Source organism: Danio aesculapii, chromosome 20 (genome assembly GCF_903798145.1).
Source record: "Danio aesculapii chromosome 20, fDanAes4.1, whole genome shotgun sequence".
In the NCBI taxonomy this organism is placed as follows: Eukaryota; Metazoa; Chordata; class Actinopteri; order Cypriniformes; family Danionidae; genus Danio; species Danio aesculapii.
This window is the reverse complement of record NC_079454.1, coordinates 53,635,073-53,655,072: the sequence shown is the minus strand read 5'-3', so window position 1 is coordinate 53,655,072 and position 20,000 is coordinate 53,635,073. Positions and strand designations below refer to the sequence as shown.

The 20,000-nt window shown below is 34.9% G+C and overlaps 1 protein-coding gene across 1 annotated transcript in view; it reads left to right on the top strand.

Moving 5' to 3' along the window:
• Positions 1 to 20,000, top strand: part of ctsbb (cathepsin Bb) — a 245,400-nt gene that overhangs the window by 4,103 nt on the left and 221,297 nt on the right. The window contains exons 4-10 of the mRNA XM_056481771.1: positions 2,548 to 2,662; positions 3,124 to 3,239; positions 5,512 to 5,597; positions 7,302 to 7,445; positions 7,519 to 7,635; positions 7,806 to 7,934; positions 11,996 to 12,077. Coding sequence (XP_056337746.1) covers positions 2,548 to 2,662; positions 3,124 to 3,239; positions 5,512 to 5,597; positions 7,302 to 7,445; positions 7,519 to 7,635; positions 7,806 to 7,934; positions 11,996 to 12,072 — 784 coding nt within the window. The 3' untranslated portion in view covers positions 12,073 to 12,077. The remainder of the gene's footprint in view (positions 1 to 2,547; positions 2,663 to 3,123; positions 3,240 to 5,511; positions 5,598 to 7,301; positions 7,446 to 7,518; positions 7,636 to 7,805; positions 7,935 to 11,995; positions 12,078 to 20,000) is intronic.

Genomic DNA, 20,000 nt, shown 5'->3' with positions numbered 1-20,000 from the left:
AAGTAAATTAAAGTAAACTACAGTAAAGTAAAGTAAAGTAAACTACAGTAAAGTAAAGTAAAGTAAACTACAGTAAAGTAAAGTAAAGTAAATTAAATTAAAGTAAAGTAAAGTAAAGTAAAGTAAATTAAATTAAAGTAAAGTAAAGTAAAGTAAAGTAAAGTAAGGTAAAGTAAATTAAAGTAAAGTAAAGTAAAGTAAAGTAAACTAAAGTAAAGTAAACTAAAGTAAAGTAAATTAAAGTAAAGTAAAGTAAATTAAAGTAAACTACAGTAAAGTAAAGTAAAGTAAATTAAAGTAAAGTAAATTAAAGTAAACTACAGTAAAGTAAAGTAAAGTAAAGTAAAGTAAAGTAAAGTAAACTACAGTAAAGTAAAGTAAAGTAAATTAAAGTAAAGTAAAGTAAAGTAAATTAAAGTAAACTACAGTAAAGTAAAGTACAGTAAAGTAAACTACAGTAAAGTAAAGTAAAGTAAACTACAGTAAAGTAAAGTAAAGTAAACTACAGTAAAGTAAAGTAAAGTAAAGTAAACTACAGTAAAGTAAAGTAAATTAAATTAAAGTAAAGTAAAGTAAGGTAAAGTAAATTAAAGTAAAGTAAAGTAAATTAAAGTAAACTACAGTAAAGTAAAGTAAAGTAAAGTAAATTAAAGTAAAGTAAAGTAAAGTAAATTAAAGTAAAGTAAAGAAAAGTAAATTAAAGTAAACTACAGTAAAGTAAAGTATAGTAAAGTAAACTACAGTAAAGTAAAGTAAAGTAAAGTAAACTACAGTAAAGTAAAGTAAAGTAAAGTAAACTACAGTAAAGTAAAGTAAATTAAATTAAAGTAAAGTAAAGTAAAGTAAGGTAAAGTAAATTAAAGTAAAGTAAAGTAAAGTAAAGTAAAGTAAAGTAAATTAAAGTAAACTACAGTAAAGTAAAGTAAAGTAAAGTAAATTAAAGTAAACTACAGTAAAGTAAAGTAAAGTAAACTACAGTAAAGTAAAGTAAAGTAAACTACAGTAAAGTAAAGTAAATTAAATTAAAGTAAAGTAAAGTAAAGTAAAGTAAAGTAAATTAAATTAAAGTAAAGTAAAGTAAAGTAAAGTAAGGTAAAGTAAATTAAAGTAAAGTAAAGTAAAGTAAAGTAAAGTAAACTAAAGTAAAGTAAACTAAAGTAAAGTAAATTAAAGTAAAGTAAAGTAAATTAAAGTAAACTACAGTAAAGTAAAGTAAAGTAAACTACAGTAAAGTAAAGTAAAGTAAAGTACAGTAAAGTAAAGTAAAGTAAATTAAAGTAAACTAAAGTAAAGTAAAGTAAACTAAAGTAAGGTAAAGTAAATTAAAGTAAAGTAAAGTAAAGTAAAGTAAAGTAAAGTAAAGTAAAGTAAAGTAATAAAGAAAAGTACAGTAAAGTAAAGTAATAAAGTAAAGTAAAGTAAAGTAATAAATTAAAGTAAAGTAATAAAGTAAAGTAAAGTAAAGTAAAGTAAAGTAATAAAGTAAAGTAAAGTAAAGTAAAGTAGTAAAGTAAAGTAATAAAGTAAAGTAAAGTAATAAAGTAAATTAATAAGTAAAGTAAAGTAATAAAGTAAAGTAAAGTAATAAAGTAAAGTAAAGTAATAAAGTAAAGTAAAGTAAAGTAATAAAGTAAAGTAAAGTAATAAAGTAAAGTAATAAAGTAAAGTAAAGTAATAAAGTAAAGTAATAAAGTAAAGTAATAAAGTAAAGTAAAGTAATAAAGTAAAGTAATAAAGTAAAGTAAAGTAATAAAGTAAAGTAAAGTAAAGTAAAGTAATAAAGTAAAGTAAAGTAAACTAAAGTAAAGTAATAAAGTAAAGTAAAGTAAAGTAAAGTAATAAAGTAAAGTAATAAAGTAAAGTAAAGTAATAAAGTAAAGTAAAGTAAAGTAAAGTAATAAAGTAAAGTAAAGTAAACTAAAGTAAAGTAATAAAGTAAAGTAAAGTAATAAAGTAAAGTAATAAAGTAAAGTAAAGTAATAAAGTAAAGTAATAAAGTAAAGTAAAGTAATAAAGTAAAGTAATAAAGTAAAGTAAAGTAAAGTAAAGTAAAGTAAAGTAAACTAAACTAAACTAAACTAAACTAAACTAAACTAAAGTAATCATAGCGGTGTATGTTTCCTGGTCTCTGAGTTATTTGTATGTGTGTGCTGTGCATTTGTCTGACAATAACCAAACACCTTAGAGAGCTTATCAGCCAATCAGAATCAAGCATTCAGCAGCCCTGTAGTAGAAGCATGAAATATGTTCATTATAGACTGAACTATTATAGACTAAATATTATTATAGACTGTTATTAATTCTGAGAAACATTGGCTCATAACGTTGAGAGAACCTTACCAAAGGTTGGTACCTTACCATTAGCAACAGTGGATGAACTGATTTTCTGTGTGTGTGTGTGTGTGTGTGTGTGTGTGTGCGTGCGTGCGTGCGTGCGTGCGTGCGTGCGTGCGTGCGTGCGTGCGTGCGTGCGTGCGTGCGTGCGTGCGTGCGTGTGTGTGTGCGTGCGTGTGTGTGTGTGTGTGCATGTGTTTTCTTCATCTGCAGTGTGAAACACTCCACAAACATGAAGCTTCCAGACAGTTTTGACCCACGAGACCAGTGGCCTAACTGTAAGACCCTCAGCCAGATCCGAGACCAGGGGTCCTGTGGCTCCTGCTGGGTAAAACACACACAACAGAGCCACAAACACACACAGACAGACAGACAGACGCGCACACACACACACACACCAGTGCACACATGACATGCACGCACGCACGTGAAGTCACACAGAATGTGCACACACTATCAGTAGCAGACAAAAACACACATGCACACAGACATAAACACTAGTGCACTCAGACAGACAGACTTTACAGACAGACTTGTGTGTGTGTTGTGCGTGTTATATGTATATTGTGTTGTGTGTTTGTGTGTTGTATGTCTTTGTCTCTATGTTGTGTTGTGTGTGTGTGTGCATATTTTGTGTTGTTGTGTGTACAGAAATAATTTTTAAATACTGTAACATCATTGAAAATATTAACACACAATATTTGATGTTTTATGTTATGTTTGTGTGTGTGCGTGCGTGCGTGCGTGCGTGCGTGCGTGCGTGCGTGCGTGTGTGTGTGTGTTGCGCAGGCGTTCGGTGCAGTGGAGTCCATCTCTGACCGTATCTGCATCCACAGTAAAGGGAAGCAGTCTCCGGAGATCTCAGCTGAAGATCTGCTGTCCTGCTGTGATCAGTGTGGATTTGGGTGCGTCTGATCAACAACTGTACTATAGTAAAGTACTTGAATTGAACTAGCACAACTATAGGAAATAATCTGTTGTGGTGATTCCACAGTTGCTACGGTAACACAACAACTATAGTAATGAATCTGTTGTGGTGATTCTACAGTTGCTACGGTAACACATCAACCATAGTAAAGAATCTGTTGTGGTGATTCTACAGTTGCTACGGTAACACAACAACTATAGTAATGAATCTGTTGTGGTGATTCTACAGTTGCTATGGTAACACAACAACTATAGTAAATAATCTGTTGTGGTGATTCTACAGTTGCTATGGTAACACAACAACTATAGTAAATAATCTGTTGTGGTGATTCTACAGTTGCTATGGTAACACAACAACTATAGTAATTAATCTGTTGTGGTGATTCTACAGTTGCTATGGTAACAACAACTATAGTAATGAATCTGTTGTGGTGATTCTACAGTTGCTATGGTAACACAACAACTTTAGTATTTAATCTGTTGTGGTGATTCTACAGTTGCTATGGTAACGCGACAACTATAGTATCTAATCTGTCGTGGTGATTCAACAGTTGCTATGGTAACACAACAACTATTGGCTGCGTCTAAAACCGCCTACTACTCAGTAGGTACAGCATTTGAATTTAAACGTACTACTCAGCCGTTAGAAAAGTACGTTCTATACCAGGGGTGGGCAAACTCGGTCCTGGAGGGCCGGTGTCCTGCACAGTTTAGCTCCAACTCTGATCAAACACACCTGCTTATAGATAATTAGTGATCTTGAAGACACTGATTAGCATGTTCAGGTGTGTTTGAGTAGAGTTGAAGCTAAACTGTGCAGGACACCGGCCCTCCAGGACCGAGTTTGCCCACCCCTGTTCTATACAGTATGAATGAGAGAAGTATGAATGGAATTCAGACGTACTACATCCTCCATTTTGTCATGGTCACGTGACCTGCTTCAGTCCCATTCATGAATTCTCTTGTGGGGCATCATGGGATAGTGCAACGTGCATGGGATGCGCACTTCAGAATCTCACAGGAAGTAGTAGGTCATCCGGGTACTTCTTGCATACCGATTTTCAAATTCACTGAATCTGGACATACTACTCGGCTCATATACTGATTTTAGCATACTATATAGAATGGAAATATGTGGTTTCGGACGCAGCCATAGTATTTCGTTTGTTGTGGTGATTTCGTAGTTGCTATGGTAACACAACTACTATAGTATTTCATCTGTTGTGGTGATTTTACAGTTGCTATGGTAACACAATGACTATAGTATTTTATCTGTTGTGGTGATTTCGTGTTTCCTATGGTAACACAACAACTGTAGTATTAATCTGTTGTGGGGATTCCATAGTTGCTATGGTAACACAATGACTATAGTATTTAATCTGTTTTGGTAGATTCCATAGTTGCTATGGTAACACAACAACTATAGTATTTCATCTGTTGTGGTGATTCTACAGTTGCTATGGGAACACAACAACTATAGTATTTCATCTGTTGTGGGGATTCCGGAGTTGCTATGGTAACACAACAACTATAGTATTTCATCTGTTGTGGTGATTCTACAGTTGCTATGGGAACACAACAACTATAGTATTTCATCTGTTGTGGTGATTCTACAGTTGCTATGGGAACACAAGGACTATAGTATTTCATCTGTTGTGGTGATTCTACCGTTGCTATGGGAACACAACAACTATAGTATTTCATCTGTTGTGGGGATTCCGGGGTTGCTATGGTAACACAACAACTATAGTATTTCATCTGTTGTGGTAATTCTACAGTTGCTATTGGAACACAACAACTATAGTATTTCATCTGTTGTGGGGATTCCGGAGTTGCTATGGTAACACAACGACTATAGTATTTCATCTGTTGTGGTGATTCTACAGTTGCTGTGGAAACACAACAACTATAGTATTTAGTCCGTTTGGGTAGATTCCGTAGTTGCTATGGGAACACAAACACTGTAGTAATATAAAAAAAATATAAAATAACTATAGGAGTGTAGTACACTACAATGCTGCACCACAGTTTATTGTAGTAAAAACTAAAGTATACCACAGTATCAGTTCACTGTAGTTAAAACTACAGTATGCTGAAACATTCATTAGCAAATTGTTGTAAATGCTTTAATATACAGTATAATACGTTACTATAGTATGGTACAAAAACACAATCCTTTACTATGAATTACCATAGTATTTATTTATGTGGAACGTGTTTATTGAATCTCTCTCTCTCTCTCTCTGTCAGCTGTTCTGGAGGTTTTCCATCTGAAGCCTGGGATTATTGGAGAAGATCTGGCCTCGTGACTGGAGGACTGTACAACTCAGATGTGGGTGAGTGGTATATCATGTTTATTATATAGCAATCCCCATGCCCATCTGCTATTGCTCTGGAATGGCAGACACTTTATGATAACTTTGATTGGCCAAAATATGCTTAGCCACGCCCCTCCAACCATTAGTTTGTGCTGTAGGTGAAAGATTGAGAGGACGAGCTACAAAATAACCCCCCGCCCCTACTTAATATTACGTTTTAAATGGAAGACCATTTCTGATTACTCCGATTGGCTGAAATATGCTTAGCCACGCCCCTCCAAAAGTGAAAGTTGAGAGAAAGAAATACAAAAACAACTGGCCCTCTATAAATATTAAATTTCGAATAACAGACTATCTCTGATGACCCTGATTGGCTGAAATATGCTTAGCCACACCCCTTCAACCACTAGTTTGTGCTGTGAGGAGCAAAGAAGAAGCTACAAAATAAAACCCCGCCCATATCATGAGTTTTAAACAGCATGAATTTAAATACTACAATGAATTAAAATAATCAAATAAAATAAATAGACATTTTTGTCATAAAATGTAATAAAAATTCAACAAAAAATGTAAATAATAGCTAAGTATTGCCAATAATTTAAAATAAAATACAATCAAACAAATAATTGTTGAATATAAACTGTATTTAATTATATTATAAAGGTATCAAAAATAATATGTAAATAAATAAAAACCAAAAATATTAAATTTTCAAGTTATAACATGAAATAAAAGAATGATATGAATGAAATAATAATAATAAATATCTAAAATAAAATAAACAAATATTTTGAATGACATTTAATTAGCATGAATTTAAATATTACAATGAATTAAAATAATCAAATAAAATAAATAGACATTTTTGTCATAAAATGTAATCAAAATTCCACAAAAAATGTAAATAATAGCTAAGTATTGGCAATAATTTAAAATAAAATGCAGTCAAACAAATAATTATTAAATGTAAAATGTATTTATATTATAAAAGTATCAAAAAACAATATGTAAATACATAAATTACTAAAAATATTAAACTTATAACATGAAATAAAAGAATGATATGAATGAAATAATAATAATAAATATCTAAAATAAAACAAACATTTTGAATGACATTTAATTAGCATGAATTGAAATATTACAATGCATTAAAATAAAAATAGATTTTTTTTCATAATTGTATTAAATTGTAATAAAATTTGAAATATTAAATAAAATAAAAACTAAATATTGGAAATAATTTAAAATAAATTACAATCAAACAATTAATTATTAAATGAAAAGTTATATTACATTTAAAAATATGAAAAATATGTTTATATAAACATTTAATAAATGTAAATAAAATAAAGATTTATTGAATTCAAATAAAAAGAAATAAAACTAATGAAAATGTAATAAAGTGAAATTTAAATAAATTAAATTAAAATAAAATATAATTTAAATAAAAAGTGTATGAAGTAAATGTTAAATACAATAACAAATAAAACAAAAATAAAATAAAATTTAAATAAAAGTAAAATAAACTAATCTTTAAATAAATTAAAATTAAATTAAATGAAATAAAAATAAAATAAAATAAAATAATATATTATATAAAAAATAAAACAACAAAGCATAACAGTGTGTGTGTGTGTGTGTGTGTGTGTGTGTGTGTGTGTGTGTGTGTGTGTGTGTGTGTGTGTGTGTGTGTGTGTGTGTGTGTGTGTATGTGTTCAGGCTGCAGGCCGTACTCCATCGCTCCCTGTGAGCATCATGTGAACGGGACTCGACCGCCATGTTCAGGTGAACAGGACACACCCAAATGCACAGGAGTTTGTATCCCAAAATACAGCATCCCCTACAAACAGGACAAACACTTCGGTAAGTGTCTGCATCTGCTGCCCTTCCTCTGTTCACTACTGAGTGCCCTTGACTGTGTCTGTCTCCCCTGCAGGCTCTACAGTGTACAACGTCCCGTCCGACCAGCAGCAGATCATGACTGAACTTTACACCAACGGCCCAGTAGAGGCGGCGTTTACTGTTTATGAGGACTTTCCGCTGTATAAGAGCGGTCAGAAAACACACACACACACTTACACAGGACAACACTACACACAAACACACACTTATACTGTACATGATAAAACCACACACACTTATACATGATAACACTACACACAAGCACACACTTATCCATTATAATACTGTAGTAAGTATAAGTCTGTTTACTGTGTTCATCAGGTGTTTATCAGCACCTCACTGGTTCTGCTCTCGGTGGCCACGCAGTGAAGATCCTCGGCTGGGGAGAAGAAAACGGGACGCCCTTCTGGCTGGTGGCAAATTCCTGGAATTCAGACTGGGGAGACAATGGTCAGAAAAACACACACTAATGCTCCAAAATACTGCAGTGTCTGTGCAAAAATACTCTTATTCAGTGTTCCCACTCGTCTTGAAAGTACTTGAATATCAGACCTGTAGATTCAAGGCCTGCAATGTTCTTAAAAACAAACACAGGTCCTTGAAAGTGCTTGAATTATATTATAAATTTAATTTGTTTATGGTGTTATTATGTCAATGGCACTGTGCTGCTAGATTACTAAGGCTGCATTTACACTGCATGGTTCAAGTGACTCCATTTTAAAGGGCACCTATGGTAAAAAAATCTACTTTTCAAGCTGTTTGGACAGACATATGTGCATGTATGGTGTATAGACCGTCATATTGGGGTGATATAAACACACCCAGTGCTTTTTTTTTTCAATTTAACAACATAAAAACGGTGGACCAATTGGAGCTGTTTTCAAACCGACCGCAACTTTACATAGGAGAGCGGTCCCCCCGCCCACCAATATTGATTGACAGGCGCGTCATCATATCCTCAGTTTGTTGATTCACGTCCGCCATTTTCAGCGTGAGTCGAAGCGATATCACTAAAGGAACACGCTAGCTCTATTTTTAGATGCAAGGCTCATTGGGCTCAACACAAGATCAATATTCTCCACATTATCGCTCTAATCGGAATTATTGGTTGTATCTTTAGGTAGGTTTGCAACATGTGTACTTCTCATTGAGTCTACCTTATACTTCAGTCGTTTACATTTTCTCGCGATCCCAGAAGCTCCCTGTGATCTTAACTAGCATGCGTTTTAGAATGCTAAACATAGGTTTCTATCAGGGTACACTCAAGGTCGACGGCTGGGCGCCGCGGACCGCTGCAGAAACCTGTTTAGAATTCAAAAATGCGTGGCGCGACGATTCGGGACACTTCATGTTTCTGCAGCACATTCGAGCGGGGCATCTGTCGCCTCAGTCAAAGTTAATTCAGTGTGCGTGGTTATTAGTCTCTGTGTACAAGCTCGGCACTTGAAACTAGCACACAGTTGGCTGTATAACTGTACAAAGACACAAATGATTTTGTACTCTCTGCTTGGTCTGTGTCAGAGTCGTATATGTACGACTGAATGGTGATCCTCTCTCTCCTTCTCAGTCTGCCTGTCAGACTCTGTTGCAAACACAGAGCGGGTGAGCTCATGGCTCCGCCCCCTTGTTACGTTGGCGGGAAGCCGAAACTAATTTACATGTGAAGCAACACACCCATAAATCAGCGAACTGTGGACACGCCCCCAACATGACACTGTTTAACACATTAAAATAAAACAATCTGAACTGTGTTTTAAACTGAACCTAAACTGGCACACTCAGAAGAACCAGAATATTAATATTACATCATAAAAAAGAGGTAAACTATGGGCCCTTTAATGTTTCTCTCCAGTCATGTGGCACGGATATGGCCCGTGTACGTGTAAGCAGGAAAAAATGACATGGATTCCGATTTACTCAAATCAGATTCAGGCCTTGTTCATGTGTGGAAATTTATCCGGTATGAATCAGATCTGCGCCCTCGTGTCTGCAGTGTAAGCAGGTAGATTTGATTTTCACCTGTCAATGTGAGTCGCACGTTATTAAAAACCATAGCGAATGACGTCAACTCTGACGCTTTCACTTCAGAACAGACTTGAGCAGAGTCACAAACCTTAAATCTCCTAACCAGGACTAAAAAAGCTTTTATATTGTCATGTAAGCACAAGTATTTAAGCATGTTAATGATAGAGCGCAATATCCGCCGCGTAACCAATATAAACTAATATAAAACTGTTGCATGCGTCACATGCATAAATCACGCCATGGACATTACATTAAACGCCCTGCTGGTTTAAAAAAGGCCTAGATTAACAGAAGATAGCCAAACTTTTCTGTCATGCACAATAGTAAAACAACTTGTCAAAAATAATTTGAAAAAATAAAAACCTGCGAACAGATTAAATACAGGAACGGAGAATAGGGCGCTCTTTTATTATCTGCTGTCAGTCAGCGCCCGCTCTTTTTTTTCCCTCTGGTCATTGGGCCTTTGCCGTGTGCTGTGTAAATGCAGACAATCGGATACGAGTCACTTTTAAAAGATATGTAGCTGGTCAAACAGAAAAATCGGAATACAGTCACAAAATCGGAATTGACCATCAGATCTGCAGTGGAAATGCAGCCGTAGAGTACTTTCACCACTTAGATTACTTATCAACCGCTTAGATTACTTATCAACCACTTATTACTTTTCACACCGCCTAGATATATTACTTTCAACTGCTTAGGATGATTACTTTCAACCTCTGAGATAGATTACATTTCACTGCAAAGAGATTACTTTTCACTGCTTATATAGATTACTTTTCAACCTCTTAGATAGATTACTTTTCAACCTCTGAGATAGATTACATTTCAACTGCATAGAGATTACTTTTCAACCTCTTAGATAGATTACTTTTCAACTGCATAGAGTTTACTTTTCAACCACATAAAATTACTTTTTAACCGCTTAGCTAGATTTCTTTTCAACTGCTTAGATTACTTTTCAACCACTTATTTTACTTATCAACAGCTTAGATAGATTACTTTTTAACCACTTAATTACTTTTCAAGATAGATAGATTACTAGATAGATAGATTAGATAGCCTAGATAGATTACTTTCAACTGCTTAGAATACTTTTCAACTGCATAGAGATTACTTTTCAACCACATAGAATTGCTTTTCAACGGCTTATATAGATTACTTTTCAACCTCATAGATTACTATTCAACCTCTTAGATTACTTTTCAACCACTTGAACAGATTACTTTTAAACTGCTTAGATATATTACTCGTTCAACCTCAGAAATTACTTTTCAATCTCTTAGATAGAGTACTTTTCAACTGCTAAGATTCATTTTTCAACCACTTATATACTTATCAACAGCTTAGATAGATTACTTTTCAACTGCATAGAGATTACTTTTCACCCACATAAAGATTACTTTTTGACCGCTTAAATAATTACTTTTCAACCGCTTAGATTACTTTTCAACCACAGAGATTACTTTTCAACCGCTTAGATTACTTTTCAACTGCTTAAGTATTTTTCAACCGCTTAGATAGATTACTTTTCAACCACTTGAACAGGTTACTTTTCAACGGCTTAGGTTACTTTTAAACCGATTAGATTACTGTTCAACGCTTAGATTACTTTTCAACTGCTTAGATTACTTTTCAACCGATTAGATTACTGTTCAATGCTTGGATAGATTACTTTTTAACCACTTGACGTACTTTTCAACTATTTTGATAGATTACTTTTCAACCATTTAGATATGTTACTTTTCAGTCGCTTAGATTACTTTTCAATCGCTTAGATTACTTTTCAATCGCTTAGATTACTTTAAAATCGCTTAGATTATTTTACAACCCACTTAGATTATTTTCAACTGCTCAGATAGATTACTTTTCAACCACTTAGATTACTTTTTAAGCGCTTAGATTATTTTTCAACTGCTTAGAAATATTACTTTTCAAACCACTTAGATTACTTTTCAATAGCTAGATTGCTTTTCAACTGCTTAGGGTTACTTTTTAGTCGCTTAGATTACTTTTCAAACCACTTAGATAGATTACTTTTCAACTGCTTAGATTACTTTTCAGTCGCTTAGATTACTTTACAACGGCTTAGATAGATTACTTTTCAATGGCTTAGATTACTTTCAATTGCTTAGATTACTTTCGACCACTTATATTACTTTTCAACTGCTTAGACTATTTTTCAACCACCTAGATTACTTTCAGCCGCTTAGATTACTTTTCAAGCACTTGGATAGATTACTTTAGATATATTACTATATTTTTATCTCTAAAAACTGTTTAAACTCATAAAAATTTGATTATTTATTCATTATAATATATTCATTACTATTATATTAATTAGGTTATTATTAAATTATACATAAAGCACAATTATTTTATGATGAATTTTTGCTTCATAATATATGATAAACATATTATGGCAATGTTCTGTAAATATTATTTTGCTTCTCAATCTGATACAGTTGTTGTGTAAATCTGTGCAGGTTATTTTAAGATCCTGAGAGGCCATGATGAATGTGGGATTGAGAGTGAGATGGTGGCTGGACTTCCCAAGCTCTGAACACAACACACACACACCACACCCACACACATACAGACTCATGCTGCCTCTAAATACACATCACAACAAACAATCATTAATATAGACGTGAAAGATTGGACTTTTAGTCTGATAAAATTGCACTGAATAAAAAAATTACACAAGTATGTTTTCTTTTTTTTCTATTCTGCAATGTAATGAATAATTAAAACCTCTACACTACAGCTGCAAATGCAAATTCTGTAGTATATAATAGGAATATATGTAGTCCTAGAACTGCAACATATATTGCAAAATTATCATTATACTTACTCCCAGGGCCAATTTTATCGAAATTGATATTTAGCCGCACCATATTGGTGTTTCGTAACATCTAAAATTTTTTATGAGGTGAGTTGTTAACCCAATGCTCAACCCCCAACCTGGAGGACCAAGACATACACTGCGGGCAATTTAGATTACCTAATTCCCCTATAGCACATGTGTTTGGACTGTGGGGTAAACGGGAGCACCCGGAGGAAACCCACGCCAACACTGAGACAACATTTAACCTCCACACAGAAATGCCAACTGATGCAGTCGGGACTCGAACCAGCGACCTTCTTACTGTGAGGCGGCAGCTCTACCCACTGTGCCACCGTGCTCACATACAGTATGAGTATTGCAGACATTCATTCATTTTCTTTTGGGCTTAGTCCCTTTATTAATCTAGGGGTCGCCACAGCGGAATGAACCGCCAGCTTATCCAGCATAGGTTTTACACAGCGGATGCCCTTCCAGCTGCAATGCATCACTGGGAAACTTCCACACACACTCATTCACACACATACACTACGGTCAATTTTTAGCTTACCCAATTCACCTGTACCGTATGTCTTTGGACATGTGGGGGAAACCGGAGCACCCAGAGGAACCCACGCCAACACGGGGAGAAACATGCAAACTACACACAGAAACCACCAGCTGACCCAGCCAAGGCTCGAACCAGCGACCTTCTTGCTGTGAGGCAACAGAGGTACCCACTGCGCCACCGCGTTGCCCGGGCGTATCGCAGATATGTGTTATTTTATGCCCCGCCTCCACAGTAGTTGCTGTTCTGTTATTGGCTGGAGCGTTTAAGTGTGCGTTTAAGTGTGGAGGCGTTTGTTTATGTAGGACTTTTCAAACTATTTAATGCATTCACAAAGTGCTTTACAAGCGAGAAACAACAAAGAATGTAAGATTTCATGAAGTACAACAACAAATTTGAAATACATTTTATAAACTTCAACAGAAAGTAGTCCAAGGCACTCGCAAAATGTGGAAAATTTAAAAAGCCTTTATTCACATGGCTTAATCTTAAAAGAAACCTACACGTTTCGGCAAGGATCTGCCTTCATCAGGGTAACAGTGGTCAGGTGCGTTTAGAGTCTCTTTTGAGTACTATGGTCACATGACTCATTCAAACATCTCGACAACACTCAAAAATTTAACCGACATAGTCAACTATGAAACTAATGTTTGTGCTTGCAGGACATCTAATATCCCCTAAAATCCACGACATGCGATAAAAGCTATCTTTTCTATGTTAAAAGGAGTTTTTGTCCTAACCATCTGAGACTGCGATGTATAAAATGTCTATTTTAGAAATGCTTTCAATTTCTGCGACATCACAGCAGAACAACAACATAGTTACTACATGACAATGAATCACCCTCAGGTACTGATTATGGGCTTTATTCTGTGTTAATGCTCCCACTGTGTGTTTTAATACCACAATGTTTATTTATTGCCATACTACTGAAAGCAGCAGCAGATCTGTTTCTTCAGATCGTGAAAATAAAATAACTAGCAGACGCTTTGAAAATGAAGGTCAGAACTGAGACTCAACCAACAACATCAGTCACTCATTCACCTGTTAATAAAGCTTTAATGTGTATTAATTAGATCAAAACCTTTAGCATTTCATTGGGAGTGCAGTGGCTGGTATTTAAAGGTCTCGAAAAGTGCGTTAAAATTTACGTTTTAACGTAATCTCAACTGACATGTAAGAAGGGCGGTCGTAGTGTAGCTCCTCCCCTTTTTACTAATCAGCCATATCGTTTGTTTTCTCACAGCTCTGCCAGTGAGAGTGGTTGAGCTCAAGCACATCAAATAAAAATGACGCCAATGAGGAGAAGGGGGCGGGGCATGTCAGACACTAGAGAACATTTGATTGGTCAGAAGATCTGATGAGAAACTGAAGTATGAGGGGGAGGTAAAAAAGCTGTTGTTGCATTTAGGTGGAAGAGACGATGTTTATATCATATATCTTATAGAGTATAATATTAACCACACATGTACACACACATTACAAAACTGCACACCATTTTTTAATATTGATGATTACATATGAATATTGATATTAATATTGATGAAATCAATCAATTAAAAGTGGGGGGGGGACAGCTGCATGAAATGCAAAGGTTTACATTCTTAATCGTGACCATTTAGAAAGGTCAGTCTCTAAAAGTGCGGAGGACATACCCCCCCACTAAATTTAAATATAATTAGCATATATATTCATAAGCTAATTGTTGTGCAACATTTTTCAAATGTTTTTCCAAGACAGATTGCTGAAAATGGACATTTTAGGATAGTTTGTGGCTTTGACCTCAGTGATTTAGGAGTCTCTTGCTATAACATTCACTGATTTAGGAGCTACAGTTTTGTATATATAATATATTTATAGATATTCCCCCTCCATTAACTAGGCAGCTTTGTTTAAACAGCTTTGTTTAGCTACTAAAAACAGTTTGTCAAATACTCTTACAGTAAGTTTAGAACTGATACACACATTATTTTCAAAGATTTTCCTCCTAAATCTGCAAGTTGGGAGCTACTTTAACTCTTGAGATGTTGCGTGAATATGGGTCGTGTGGTGTACTGTATATAATTATGATTATTTTTTCTTAAATCAATGTCAAATACTGATGCTAATCTGCAGGCACAGCCCTGTATGTTTATCATAGGACGCATTAATGAGGTCACGACCTCCATACGACTCTCACACACCATTTCAGTTCCCACATAACCACCATCAAACACACAAAAAAACACAGCGTTTTAATAACATGAGCAACATTTTACGGTCAGAGAGTTGTTTTTATGTTTCAGAAACATTACGCAGTCTCTTCCAGTCACCAAGGATGCATTAATGAGCCCAGAAACTCAATAAAATCAGAGTAATAGGGTGAAAATTAGTTTCAAATGATTAGTTATGTGCTGTTTTGTTGATCAAAATAATGCTTTGACATTTTTGTGTATAATAATAATAAATAAATTGTTTGTAGTTTGCTGTGAGTTGAAGTTTTGATGTGTTTTTAGCATAAAATAAATAGTAGATGTATTTTTTTTTAAGGTAGAGCAACATTAGTATAACTAAAACAGTAACTATTATATTACTATTAATGATAATATACTAAATAATATCTTCTTGTTTTATATTTTGTGTCCAACTTGAAATAATAGAGGAGAAAGTCATAGTTATGACACATTTATTGCATTTGTGTTGCATAACTTAAATTCTGTAGTGTAATAAAGATGTTACATTATGTCATAATAAGACTTTTATTATGTAATTAGGATTTACCAAAACAACACAGATCATCAAATATATTCTAAATAAAAATAAAAATAATTATGTACGATTAAATAAGGGCACAATCAGTGGGAAAAGTCATGATTATATGTTTAAAAATGTAGTAAAATATCTCGCTATTTTTTACAATAAAATACAATAAATAAATAAATAAATAAATGAATGAACAAAACATAAATATCTGTGATATATAAGAGTCCCTATAAGGTAATAAAACCACACACAAAACGATACACACATTACCCACCTCCAGAGTGCGAATTACAGGTGGGTTTGGGGGGGATTGACCCCCCTAATTAACACTTGATCCCCCCTGAAGGGTCAGCCCTTTAATTGAGAGAAATAGTTCACGCTGATCTGTATTTTAAATAATAATGTTAATGATTAATATAACAGATAAAATAAATATACATTTGTCCACCCCTATAATAGCTAATACCACTGTGAAAATAATCGGACCAATCGGTCTGTGCAAGACAAACAAATTAGACTGAAACTGGCAGATCTAGAGCACCGATAGACATTCACAAGTGACACCTTTAGGTCAATTGGTGTTGGTATTGCCTCCCTACTAAGCTGGTCAGGCTGGTTTTAGCTGGTCACCCAAGCTGGTTTTAGCTGGTTTCCCAAGCTGGTCATAGCTGGTTTGTCAGGCTGGTTTTAGAGGGGTTTTGGACACTTTTAGCTGGTCTTAGCTGGTCAGGTTGGTCTTAGCTGGTTTTAGCTGGTCAAGCTGGTCTTAGCTGGTTTTAGCTGGTCAGGCTAGTCTTAGCTGGTTTTAGCTGGTCAGGCTGGTTTTAGAGGGGTTTTGGCCACTTTTTAGCTGGTCTTAGTTGGTCAGGTTGGTCTCAGCTGGTGTTAACTGGTCATAGCTGGTTTTAGAGGGGTTTTGGCCACTTTTTAGCTGGTCTTAGTTGGTCAGGTTGGTCTCAGCTGGTGTTAGCTGGTCATAGCTGGTTTTAGAGAGGTTTTGGCCTCTTTTTAGCTGGTCTTAGTTGGTCAGGTTGGTCTTAGCTGGTTTAAGCGGGTCAGGCTGGTTTTTAGAGGGGTTTTGGCTACTTTTTAGCTGGTCAGGCTGGTTTTAGATAATCAGGCTGGTTTTAGCTTGTCAGTCTGGTCTTGGCTGGTCAGGCTGGCTGGTCAGGCTGGTTTTAGCTGATCAGGCTGGCTGGTCTTAACTGGTTTTAGCTGGTCAGGCTGGTCTTAGGTGGTCAGGCTGGCTGGTCTTAGTTGGTTTTAGCTGGTCAGGCTGGTCTTAGGTGGTCAGGCTGGCTGGTCATAGCTCTTTTTAGCTGGTCAGGCTGGCTAGTCTTAGCTGGTTTTAGCTGGTCAGGCTGGTCTTAGCTGGTTTGAGCTGTGCTTGGCTGGTTAAATTTCTTTTCAGGTTGACCAGGCTGGGAGACCAGCTAAAACCAGCTACTTCCAGCTAAAACCAGCTAAGACTAGCCAACCAGCTTAGGCTGGTTTTAGCTGTTTAAATCACAGTAAAATTAAATGCACAGTTTATAAAGTTTGACCTCCAGTAAATAACCAATCACATGATACTGTAGGTCAGACACTAAATATCCCTCAAAACACTGAACACTTGAATACATTTATTAATAAATTAAATGTAATTTAAATAAATACAAAAATGACTGAAACTTGTATTAAACAAGCCACAGTAACATTACCAAAACGTTGACCCCCCTGATCGTCAATGACAGCATAATTAAGACTTTTATTATGTAATTGTGATTTACCAAAGCATAATTATAATACAAATCATGAATTATATTTGTAAACACGATATAAAAAGTAAACATAATGAGCTAGCAGAAAATATAGGACAATATAAAGGGGGTACAGTCATAAACTCGCTAGTTTATTTATTATTCAATATTTTAACATCGCTGAAAATAAAAATGCAACAATAAAAACCTATTAAATCGTAACGAAGTACGTAATATTTCATGAATGACTGTGACGTTTAAGAGTCACTGTAAAACAATAAAAACACGGAATAAGAAACAATAAACACATCACCTGCTAGTGCTACCTCATGTATAAATCTATAAATCCACAAACGCCATCGGAGCTGAGGTCAGCAGCACGAGGGAGGGGCTGTTTTGGCATTTTCTGTCAATCATCTGGTAAAATGGGCGTGGCATGCGAGGACTTCGGCCTATGAGAAAACCGACATTTAAATTAAGATATGAATACATAAATAAATCCATCGCAAACCCAAACACTCTCATCCAGCATTTCGGAGGATTGATTCTCGACATAACGGATAAAACCCTTAAAAACGGGAACGCTGACTCGACGTTACCGTTAATATGACGAGAAAGCAACGGAATTCGCGCTGAATCTTCATAAGAAGGGACTTTAATACCTTTAGCTTTAGCCCGTTAGCCCGGACTGCTTGTGTGTGTGTGTGTGTGTATTTACAACGACAACTGTACATCTGTGTGTTTACGTGAGTAAGAAGATTATTAATATGATCGACGACTGATGGTGTGATCAAGGAATGAAGTGAAGAAGAAGTGCAGCACTTCTGGGATGTAGTGTTTGTTTGTTTAGGTGGGTTCATTGTTTCTCCTCACGTGTGTGTGTGTGTGTGATGTGTGTGTGCATCCTACATGATCCTACGCTTGTTTTTAATCCACATTTGTTTTTTAGATAGGCTAATGTAGCATAAAACAGCATAAATAATAATCTATAATCTATAAAATAAGCATCTATAATAAAATAGAAATGGGTTTGTTCTGCTAATATATTCGTCGTTATATGTATAATAAAAATACAGCGTATCGCATGACGTCAGCTTTTGTGCATATTATAATAGTGTATATAAAATTCTACGTTATATTTATTCATGAATTCCAGTGTTGTGCTGGGATCAAACCTACACAAACCGAACATACATATGATAATGATGTTGTGACGATAATGATAGTAATGTAACAGAGCAGAGTATATGTGTATTACATGTAATATATTATGATAATTAAATTAGTAGTTATGCTCATGATGTAGTTGCTTTAAGGTGATGCACGTGACGTCATTTTGCTTAAAGTTACGTGCTGAACGTGGGTTTCACACCTTGGCGTGATTTTGCTGGCTGTTTGTTGACTGTAAATGTTATTTATATATTTATTTCTCACTATCATGCACTGTATATAATATAAAATTGATTAAAAATGTCAGTAACCAGCAGCTGATCTGCAGCGTAATCACTGTTTATGTGAAATCCAACCCTGCTCTTGTTGAACTTGACAATAATGATTGCTTAAACAAGTGGTGATGTAGTGGCAAAACAAGCCTGATCTGCTCCTTCTCTTTGCATTTGTCATTGGTTTTATTGCGTCAACCCCATGCGGGAGCTGCTGACCCATGACTGAAGATGTGAAGCAAATATTGAAGGTTTGATTTTCGTCTGTATCCTTGTGTTTGTTTAGACGGGGACAGTCACTGCTGCTTCACAAGCCAAAAAAACAGCACTGGAAAGGAGTCCGTGTGTTTCCATAATGGAGAAGACAGAGAAGAGGCCTGGATATTTCGCCAGGTGAGATGAATAACAGATTGTGACGTGAAAAGCAAACACACTAGTCAGTGGTGCATGAATAAAAGAGAGCTAAAAGTAGTGATAGTGCTGGTGTGGTCGGGGCAAAAGAGGAATTAAAACTGTTTTGGTTTATTTAAAGCTGACGCAGATCCTGCTGTAGACCCTGATGATGATGAATGATTACATTGAAAACATTACAATGTCTTTATTGGTTGGTTTATATGTTTGTGAAATTAAAAGTAAAATTTAATTCAAAAGTTAAATGTCACAATTACTATCTTAATATCTAAAGTTATATCTATTATAGAGACAAACCAACAAACTAAAAACACAACAAGTACAAATACAATTTGGTTGTTTAAGAGCTGTTGAAGGAAAAATATCTATCTATTTATATGTCTGTCTATCTGTCTGTCTGTCTGTTCAATTAAATTTTCTATTAAATGTCTGTCTGTCTGTCCGTCTAACTGTCTGTCTACCTATCTATCTGTCTGTCCGTCTGTCTGTCTGCCTGTCGATCTGTCTGTCTATCTGTCTGTCTATTTGTCCGTCTATCTATCTATCTAACTATCTAACTATCTAACTATCTATCTGTCTATCTATCTATCTATCTATCTATCTATCTATCTATCTATCTATCTATCTATCTATCTATCTACTATCTATCTATCTATCTATATCTATCTATCTATCTATCTGTCCATCTGTCTGTCTATCTGTCCATCTGTCCTACTATCTGTCCGTCTGTCTGCCTACATTTATCTGTCTATCTATCTATCCATC